The following is a 10,346-nucleotide window of genomic DNA, read 5'->3' as shown; positions in this document are numbered from 1 at the left end:
TAATGAATATTATAATATATTTAAGAATTGATATTAATATAAGAGAGATTGTGCCACACACATCAATATGCATACACACATCAATAATCTGTGTGTGCGTGTAAGTGCATGATTATCTATCATTGTCGAAAACTATTCTACACAAACATTATGATCTAATCACTGTCAAATATAGTGAATTTGATCTATAAAAAAACAGTTTTAATTTAATCAAGATAATTATATTATTTTGATTAAATTAAGATTGCAGCATCTGATTGGACTCAAATTTCATATTTTAATGCCGATTAAGTAACAACAAAGGGAAAACTGCATAAGGCTGATATTTTCTTACCGCAAGGAGTATCATACAATCTAAGTCTCACAAAACGAAAAGAAACTATAAAAAAAGAAAAAAAAACGCGATTGACCACGCAAGACCGGGAGTTTGCAATCGTCTGACAGATGCAACATCAATCTCTTTCCATTAGCAAGTGCATCGCGCACTTTGTTAGAATATAAATTATATAAAACAAACGCCGCCGCCGATATACCGAGAATCCTAGAGCATATCTCATATTGAAAGACGCTGTCTTTCGTAGACAAATCCAATAAATCCAATAAAAATCTGATTTGTTACATCTTTTCTAATTATCCAACAGTGAGAGTAAGAAAGAGTCGTATAAAAATCTAACAAGAACTTTCATTGCTTAGATTTTTGTACGATCTAACGAAGGGCGTAAACTAAATCAGATATATAAGCAGGCACTTCTATCGAACAGTGTTTTCTCGTACTACAATACACATGTCTCTATCAACAACTATACCGGTATATTCATCACATTTCTTTTTCATGTACTCTTACGTTCTGATTTAACAAATCAATTTAATCATCAACGTGCAGTAACTTTCAATAAAACAATTTAGTTATAGCAATATAGAATAATAAAAATAACGATTGTGTAAAAAAACGATTAATTATAAGAATTGTTTTGTTCACTGTATTTATGGTCATATTCTTTGTGTTTTAAATACAGAATTAATTCTTTTATTACTTTTGCGTCTAATTTTTTTCTCTCATATTTAATCAATTTTGGATCTTTATATCTTTATGACATAAAATTTTTAATATTTTAGAAACATGTTAAATAAAAGGGAAAAACGAATAAAATTGTATAATGCTCGTCTTTCTCTTTCTCCCTCTCTCCCTCTCACCTTCCCTCATTCACTCTCTCTCGCTCTCTCTCTCTCTCTCTCTCTTTCTTTTTCTCAAGGTCACTCAAGGTCAAGTCCATATTTTCATCATGTGTCCCCCTCTGAACCCTACAACTTTTGTATAAAACATTTTTTTCCATCTTGCTTACTTTACGAGATATTTGCGTGCGTTGATTAAAATGACTCACCCTGTATATACACAGATTATCTTATAATATACATTTATTAAATGTGTAGCTAAATAGTTTCTATGATACTAATAAAAAGTTTAATAATGATTATTACGGCATCCTTAGCGCGATTATGTTGTTGTGTGTTTTGTTAAGTCTAATTAAATTAAATTTATAACGAAAATGCTCGTGTGCGTGTGTGTGTGTGTGTGTGTGTGTGTGTGTAATGCCACATTTAAGTCTTTAAAAATGCGACCGTGAATATAATGATTGTCATGGTCAAATTTTGATAAAAAAACAGTGGAGGAAACTATCTCTCTAAAAATATACTTAATGTTTTCAGAAACATATCTTGTTTTAAATCTGAACAACGCTTTTTAATATTAAAAAGTCATTTTATTGTATTTCACAATTTCTCTTTTTACTATTTATTAATTATTGATATGTATTTAATAATAGTAAAAGTATTCAAATTTTTATGGTATATAATTTGTATATGTATATAAATTACTTATAGCATTTTCGAGTGAAGCAAGTTTGGTCGCTCTGAGAGCGATTAATGACGTCATAAATTCCGTCTTAGGTTACTAGAGATATACTTATTTATGTTGATTAGATTCAAAACTCATTTTCGGTCGAATATATGATAAATTAGATTTAATCGCTCTCAATCGCTAACAGAGAGTTTCATTCAAAAATGCTATTACACAAATAAAAACTACATATAAAAATTTAAAAGTGAAAAACATAAATAATACGAAAAGGAAAAAGGAGATAGAAATCTATTCTTCTTATTTTTAAACAAATATCATCTTCTCACTGTATTTTTAATCATGCTAGCCCAAGATATAATTCCAAATAAATCAAGTCACAAGCAGAGTCTTAAACAGTAAATTTGAAAGTGTCACAAGATACAACATCTTCGTCTGCTTTCTATTTGTATTGCTCTTTTACTTTCTATTTGTGCCATATTAATACAAATTAATATTTGGCTTTTAAATATTGTATTATTTTGTTATAGCCTAAAAATATACACAAGTATTGTAATATTATTATTTTTAATTAAGCCATACGCCTTCACATAAATATTAATTTAAATCTAGACCGAGAAAGGCACGTTCGCAGCGAGCCATGCGTTAAGTGATTTAAAAAACGCGATCAAAGTAATTGCGGAAGTGGCGTAATAGGCGAAGAATTTTGACTTTGATCTTTCTTCTACGAGCATATCATGTCGCTGAACGATTTCCTCGGAAAAACTAATAAAAGGGGAGATAATAAAACCACCCATCGCGAACGGTGACGTAATTACCAAATTGTAAATTATACCACGAGTTGCGGACGGTTTAACAATAAATGAAGCATGTGTCAGTCTGGCGAAGTGTTACGTAATCTGACAATAAATTCGCGCACGCGAAAACACTTGCGATAAACGCGAGATATAGTCCGAGCAAGGATTATCAAAGACATTATACAACAGAAGTTAGAAATTAACGAATTATATTGGAAGAGAAACTACGAGTAAACTACAATTTCTGCAGCAAATTGACGAGTCTTTTTGGGCGGAGCCCGAATTTCTTGATTCTTATCCGGCGCACAATCTCGAGTATCCTGTCTCTCATTCGAGGCATAACAATATATAATCGATTGCAATTTTAATATTTAAATAAAAATGTTATTAAGAAAAATATAAATATAAGAGTTTTTTTCAAATAGTTGAAAGTAATACAAATACAACATGCAATATTTGTTAGTTTAAGCTTGAGCGTAATGTAAGAGCGCTAAATTTACAAAATGTAATGTTATTACATATCACGGAAACTGAAAAGAACTTATAAACTTTAATCATAAAACGTGAAATATTATAGTATCTTCAACCGCAAAATAGAAAGTCACAATTATAAAAAATTGTTTGAATTAGCAAAAATTTGGGCTCGTCCGGGATTTGAACCCGGGACCTCTCGCACCCTAAGCGAGAATCATACCCCTAGACCAACGAGCCACGTTAAATTTGTTACTTCCATAACGATGGTCATCCTGGATTCTCAAAAAACGAGTTATTGATTATATTACTTATATAGTTATATCAAGCGACACGGTAGCGTCGCGACTCCAAGTATTACAATTACAGGAGGATTCAAGTTTTTTAGATTTATTTGTAAATTTATTTTAAAAATTTCTTATTTATTATTAAATACAAAAAAAATGTATTTTATATGTTTAATATAATATAAAATCTTATTATTTTGATATATATATAATGTTTTTCTCTCAAAAGAATAAAAATAAAAATATCAAATAGCTATGAGCATACGGGAGAACAGAAAATCTTGAATAATAGAAAAGAAGGGGACTTATACAAGATTAGATTTAAAACTAGATATTATAAATAAATTATATCTTTGAAAAGAATGATACATAAACGTTTATAACGAACAGCCAAAAGATAAGTAACAAAACTCAAAAATGTTACACAATAAGAGACCAAGTGTAAAAATATTCGATAAAGCAAATCAAATACAAATAAATAGCCAACGTCGTATGCATCATTTTTAATGCAGTTAGATATCTCTGTACTAGATTCATGATTTTTTTATATGCTTTTTATGAATGACTATTATATAGCGACCATGTCGAGGATCAAAAAGAAAAAATTTGGCATGTGGCTCGTTGGTCTAGGGGTATGATTCTCGCTTCGGGTGCGAGAGGTCCCGGGTTCAAATCCCGGACGAGCCCGCAGTCCTTACTTTTTGCATTAAACTTGACGTTCTTCTTTGATTTTTGTTAAAAATCGATGATACCTACGACGGTTACTTCGATTATCATAGATTTGAAAACAAAACGTATATCGTTTCTATTCAATAGATTTTGACAAAACGAGTCCATACAATTACGCGTAATAAATAATTGTTGACTATAATTCTAGACATCATATAAACAACTATATTATTTTAAAAAACGACTCAAATATTATCATTAAATATATTATATAAAAATTAGTCACTTAACAATAATTAAATCGTGATACTACTGTTTTTTATGCAAAAGAACCGTTCAATTAGAGGAATATATTAGTTGGCCGCAAGAGATTATTCTCCGAGCACTAGAAAAGAATTGCTTTTGCGGTCACCACGGATCAATATTTCGTATGATTATGGAGAAAGCAAGTGAAAGTTTTCTGAGTGGCGGTATTTAACGTTAGGGAACAGTATCTGACCGAAAAGTCTTCTGAATCGTCGATCAGCTCGCACGTCCGTATGAAATATCGCACCGATTTATTGAATTTGATTTGTTGATTTATTTATTAAACTGATTTATTGAATGATTTATTAAATACCGTTCCATATAAAATATCACATCAATTTATCAGTTATATTTAAAGTCTCGAGTGTTAATCGCGTTCAATTCGACAATGAGAAACGAATTTCGAATTTGAGTGAAAGATTACTGTTTAAATGACTATGTTTATGAAAGTGTTATTCGTATACAAAGTGAAATTTTCATTATTTCGTGCGACATACTACGCGTAGATCACATAGGTACAAGTTTGATCAAGAATTCTATAAATAAAAGTGAAATAAATGTTCTCAACAAACGTTAGAAGCAAAAATATTTGCCTTAAAATAAAAACGAAGCAAAGTTTTATCAAAAGATTTTCACGCTTTATACAAAAAATCTGTGTGTTTATACATATAATATACTAATTTTTATAAAAAAATACAAAAATAATTTTATTTGTGATATCTCCTACAATTTTCTGTTTTAAAAACTAGAGACCATTTAGATTGGAAAGAGAGATTTATATATAATGTGGCATTATGTGTATACTCAAAATTTTTAAACTGGATATATTGTAATTAAATGCAAAGTTTAAGCCAAAATAAAGTAATATTGACAATGATTATAAAATTTTACTAGTTTATTACTTTAACCGCAACGTAACGATACAGTGTTGTATAAATTATTTACGATCTGCCAATATCATATTCTGACTCTATTCTATATGTAAATTTATTAATTAATTATTACTTAAAGTTTTAGTGGCAAGAAATTAAAAGCTAAAACTCAATTATTTTAATCAATTGTTTTTATGTTAAAAATTTAAATTTAAATAAAAATTTTCTCGACTCTCGTGTTATAGCGAATTTTATATTGCATTCTGCAATTCATAAAATATGAACGTATCAGAATTTGTGGAGTTTGCCAAGGCGACAATCGACTTTGTTGCCGATTACAATGAGACTTTGAGAAACAGAAACGTATTGCCCGATGTGGAACCGGGTTATCTCAGTAAATTATTACCTGAACAAGCACCACAAAAATCTGAGAAATGGCAAGCGGTGCTTGAAGATGTCGAACAATGTATTATGCCAGGTGTAAGTCTTTAATTTTTCATTAACCGTAAGAATGTTTTATAGCGTAAATGTACAATAATATGTTTAATTATATACAAAACTATATTAATAAAAATATTTTTCTTTCAAATTTTTATTTCAAATATTTAGAAAAAATTAATTTCTTTTAATATATCTGTATGAATAAAAATAAGAGCCAATAAAACTGAATAAATTTAAGGCAAACTCTGTTAGTATCTTTTCTCGCTTTCTCGTGCTTTTTTCAAATTAATACATTAAATTTATTTCTTCTCTTTATCTATTGACATTTTTCCTAGTTTTATAAGTAGTTAATAAATTCTCTTGACATTTTTCCTAGTTTTATAAGTAGTTAATCAATTTTCTACATCTCAAATGATAATTATTAAAATAACAGTATTTATTTCTTCTGATATTTTGCATTGTAATGAGAAAAAAGGAAAAAAAACAAGCTTTATCATTTCTATTAATATGTCTAGATAACACATTGGAATTCACCTTATTTTCATGCGTACTATCCCACGGCTAATTCTTATCCGGCTCTCGTGGCCGAGATTTTAAGCAGCGCGATTGGTTGTATGGGCTTTAGCTGGATAGCATCGCCAGCCTGTACCGAACTCGAAGTTATTATGTGTAATTGGCTTGGTAAATTACTAGGGTTACCTAATGAATTTTTGAACCATAGCAATGGGACAGGCGGAGGAATCATACAGGTAATCATTATACAAGAGAATCATACATGTATGTTGCATATAGATTCATAACGAGATAAACAAAAATCTTTAACAAGTAAATTAAAGTGTATTGATATTTTTAATCTATTATAAAATAATTTATATTTCTAAATTGTAACGATGCACATTATAAAAAAATGGGTTACTCCGATATCTAAAATGAAGATTTCTTGTATTCTAAATAAGAATTGTATTTCTAATCTAATAAATAGTTACATATCCAAATTGAAATAGATTAAACTTAAATTAATTTAAAAAAAAATAATTTTTAATAACTGTAACACAATTTATCTATTTTTTTTTTAATAAATATTTGCCATATTTTGATAGTTAAATATAGAAAACATTTTAATACAAAAGTTACAAGATGTTTTTTTGGATGACGTATAATATTTTTTTATTAACTTTGATGTTAACTATAATTTTAACAAAAATATTACGAGATTGTTGATTGAATATGTCTATTTGTGTGTGATACACATTTGTAAGATTAATTATTTTATTAAATTTATTAATTTTAGGGATCTGCAAGTGAATGTTCATTCATATGTCTATTGGCTGCGAAAGAATACGCAACACGACGAATGAAAGTTCTTCATCCAGAAGTAAACGAGGATCTCATTAAATCTAAATTGGTCGCATATACTTCTGGTAAATATTGTATCTATTTTTAAAAATTTTTGCAATTTTTTATTAAACATTTTTAGTTTGTATTGTAATCTTATCAATTTATTAATGTATCATTAAGTAATCATTTAAGTTATTTAATTTTGTTTTATTCGGACATATTTTTCTGTATAATTCTAGATCAGTCAAATTCTTCCGTTGAAAAGGCTGGCATTTTAGGATCAATGCTAATGAGGCTGTTGCCAGTGGACAAGAAGTGCTCTTTACGTGGTGAAACTTTGAAGAAAGCGATTCAGGAAGATGTGGAAAGAGGTCTTATTCCATGTTACGTCGTCGCTACTTTAGGAACTACAGCCACTTGTGCCTTTGATAATTTGGATGAAATAGGACCTATATGCAAAGAACATAACATCTGGTTGCATGTTGATGCTGCTTATGCAGGTAAGTACTTATGCTAATGTTCCAATCTTTTACATCCAAATTATACCTTTCTTATTAGTTTTACATTTTTATTTCATACTCGATGCAATACATTACGATTATTTCACAAATCATTATTAAAATATTTTTAATGCAAAAGAAAATTAAATTTGCTCTATTCAGTTAATTACTAGTTAAGATTAGTGCTGTATGTATTGATTATAAAAAAGATATTTTAACAAAAGTCTCTCTCATTAATTACATTGCAGGTGCAGCATTTATTTGTCCGGAATTTCGTCATTTAATGTCCGGCGTTCAATATGCTGATTCTTTCAACATAAATGCACACAAATGGCTCCTTGTGAACTTTGATACTTCGGTAATGTGGTATGTATTATATTATATTCTCAATATATTATACATATCAAAAAAAGTTTTTTTTAAATCTTTGTATAGTATCCTCTACCACACTTTTTCTGTAATAAATAAATTATTAATCATTAATCTTCAGTTAAATTTACATAGGCTTTAACTCAAAGATTTTTTTTATGTATTCAATGTTCATAATTAAGACTTGAAAAAAACAGCATTTGAACAAATTTTTAAATTGAAGATAAAAGCACATTTGGAATAAAAATGAAAAATTTTGAGTGAAATAGGCATTTTAATGAGATATCCTACAAAGTAAAATTATATTTATCATTCTATTTTTATCGCTTTTAGGGTGAAAGAGTCGAGACGACTTATAGAAGCGTTCAGTGTTAACAGAATATATCTTGCGCATGATAAGGAAGGACTCGTACCCGATTATAGAGTAAGATTTTATATACACACATTGTTTATACATATATATAATATTCTTTCTTTAATAAACTTTTTTACAGCATAATATAAATATATTTTATTTTCTCTTATAATTCTTAAATTTTTTGATATAGAATTGGCAAATTTCTTTGGGTCGGCGATTTCGTTCATTAAAATTATGGTTTGTCATGCGTATTTATGGAGTGGAAGGACTTCAGAAGCACATTAGACATACCATAAGATTAAGGCAGCTTTTTGAAAAATATCTTAGATCGGACGATAGATTTGAAATTGTTACCGAAGCAGTTATGGGTCTCGTCTGTTTCCGTATCAAGGTATGTTATCTCAAACCTTGATTTTTTATTAAAATTTATGAATTAAAAAATATAAAATTTTTTTATATTAAAAATTGATCGGTTTTTGAGAATTAATTAATTAATCAACTATATCATGATAGTTATATGTATCTTTCTTAATTACATCAACTTATAATTTTTATAATAAACTTAAATGATCTGAATTATTACCAAAATTTTTGCAAGAAAGAGATATATAATATAATATTTTTCTTTTAGGGTGACAACAGTTTGACAAAGAAACTGTTAGACCGTCTACAGGCTAGAAGACAAGTTTATCTGATTGCCAGTACGTATCAGGATAAGCTTATCGCCAGATTTGTTGTATGCAGTCGATTATGTAGAGAAGAAGACATTGCTTTCTCGTGGAACGAAATAAGTAGTCAGACAAACGAAATTTTACAAGGCAAATTTTATCAAGAATCGGTCGAAACCGCGAAATCGCCGGATGATATTGCGACAAGAATAGAAAATCTAAACTTGGCGACAAAGAAAATATCATAATTGATCTTAAAAATTTTGCCTAGAAACTTCATATAAGTATATCCACATAACTTCATAACTTGCACATTTTTATTTCAGATCTATTATAATGCTTTGTGATGTTATATTATATGTCTCTAATTTTTATCAATTCTAGAATAGTATTCTGAAAAAGTAATTATTGTACAATATTTTAATAAAATATATGGAAGATTAATTACAGAAAATCTTACCTTACCTATTTTAAGATAATGGATGCATAAAATTTCTTTTGCTTCTATTTTATTCAAAAATATTAATATAATAAATATATAATATAATTACGGTATCTCTCTTAGTCTGACTCCTCCCCTTCGACCTGTCCGGCATGAGTGACCCTACCGCTAACTATTAACATTTTCGAATGAACTAAGTTTGATCGCTTTGAGAGCGATTAAACCCAATTTACCATGAATATATGTTTGACCAAAAATAGATTTTGAGAGAATCTAATTAATATAAATAATATAAAATACATTCCCCGTTTTCAACGTTATTTTGTCTTTAAAGTACAAAATTCTTTGTCCTGATTGATCAATCAAACGATTACTCAAAATATTCCATTGATTAATCTATATAATAATTCAAGTACCCCTAATAACCCAAGATGAAGTGTATGACGTCATTAATCAGTCTCAGAACGATCAAACTTGCTTCACTCGAAAACACTATTACCGCCGGCATAGTTCTCAGGTTCATTAGAGCACTCAAACCTCCTCACCCGGAAAATGCCTTCGTTAAGGTGGAGATACCATCGAGGAGGAAAAATGTGTGAGGACTTTTTCCTCTTTTTCATTTCTCAGGGTAGGTCTTTTTATTTTTATTTTTGTTTTAATACACAATAAATGATATAATAAATTTAATATACAAAATATATAACAATATACAAAATATAATCAGAAATTTAATACACAATATAATTTGAAATGCAATACAAAATAATTTATTACATGGAATTACACGAAAATGTCCAAAGTATACGTATAATAAAAAATTTACTAAAATTTTTTAGAATAGACAAGTTTTTAGCAACGATTAATTACGTGTGATATTTATTCTTAATAATCAACATACAATTATAAAGCTTAATAAGTTTTATAAAGTGTAAATAATCGCGATCAAAAGAGTCGTTAATAAAGTTATCCATCG

General features: G+C 28.6%; 1 protein-coding gene and 2 non-coding genes across 3 annotated transcripts; 2 read left to right on the top strand and 1 right to left on the bottom strand.

Annotated features, from left to right (window-relative positions):
* Positions 1-3,291: 3,291 nt before the first annotated feature.
* Trnap-agg lies at positions 3,292-3,363 on the bottom strand. Its single transcript has one exon. It is a non-coding gene; the product is annotated as a tRNA-Pro (tRNA).
* Positions 3,364-4,025: 662 nt separating this feature from the next.
* Positions 4,026-4,097, top strand: Trnap-cgg. Its single transcript has one exon. It is a non-coding gene; the product is annotated as a tRNA-Pro (tRNA).
* A 1,439-nt stretch (positions 4,098-5,536) lies between these two features.
* Positions 5,537-9,280, top strand: LOC115236428 (aromatic-L-amino-acid decarboxylase-like). Its single transcript, XM_029808882.1, has 8 exons — positions 5,537-5,737; positions 6,214-6,447; positions 6,990-7,119; positions 7,276-7,536; positions 7,785-7,902; positions 8,239-8,329; positions 8,454-8,654; positions 8,895-9,280. The coding sequence occupies exons 1-8, from the start codon at positions 5,537-5,539 to the stop codon at positions 9,177-9,179; spliced, it is 1,521 nt and encodes a 506-aa protein (XP_029664742.1). The 3' UTR covers positions 9,180-9,280.
* The last annotated feature ends 1,066 nt before the right edge of the window (positions 9,281-10,346 follow it).

Source organism: Formica exsecta, unplaced genomic scaffold, assembly GCF_003651465.1.
Source record: "Formica exsecta isolate Colony F162 unplaced genomic scaffold, ASM365146v1 scaffold111, whole genome shotgun sequence".
NCBI classification, from domain to species: domain Eukaryota; kingdom Metazoa; phylum Arthropoda; class Insecta; order Hymenoptera; family Formicidae; genus Formica; species Formica exsecta.
This window is presented reverse-complemented; position numbering and strand designations above follow the sequence as displayed.

Bases quoted from the DNA above. Each gene is read 5' to 3' on its own strand.
- LOC115236428 (XM_029808882.1), top strand. From the start codon at position 5,537: ATGAACGTATCAGAATTTGTGGAGTTTGCCAAGGCGACAATCGACTTT. The intron at 6,448-6,989 runs GTAATCATTATA...TATTAATTTTAG, and splicing joins CAGGCGGAGGAATCATACAG to GGATCTGCAAGTGAATGTTC. The intron at 8,330-8,453 runs GTAAGATTTTAT...TTTTTGATATAG, and splicing joins GACTCGTACCCGATTATAGA to AATTGGCAAATTTCTTTGGG.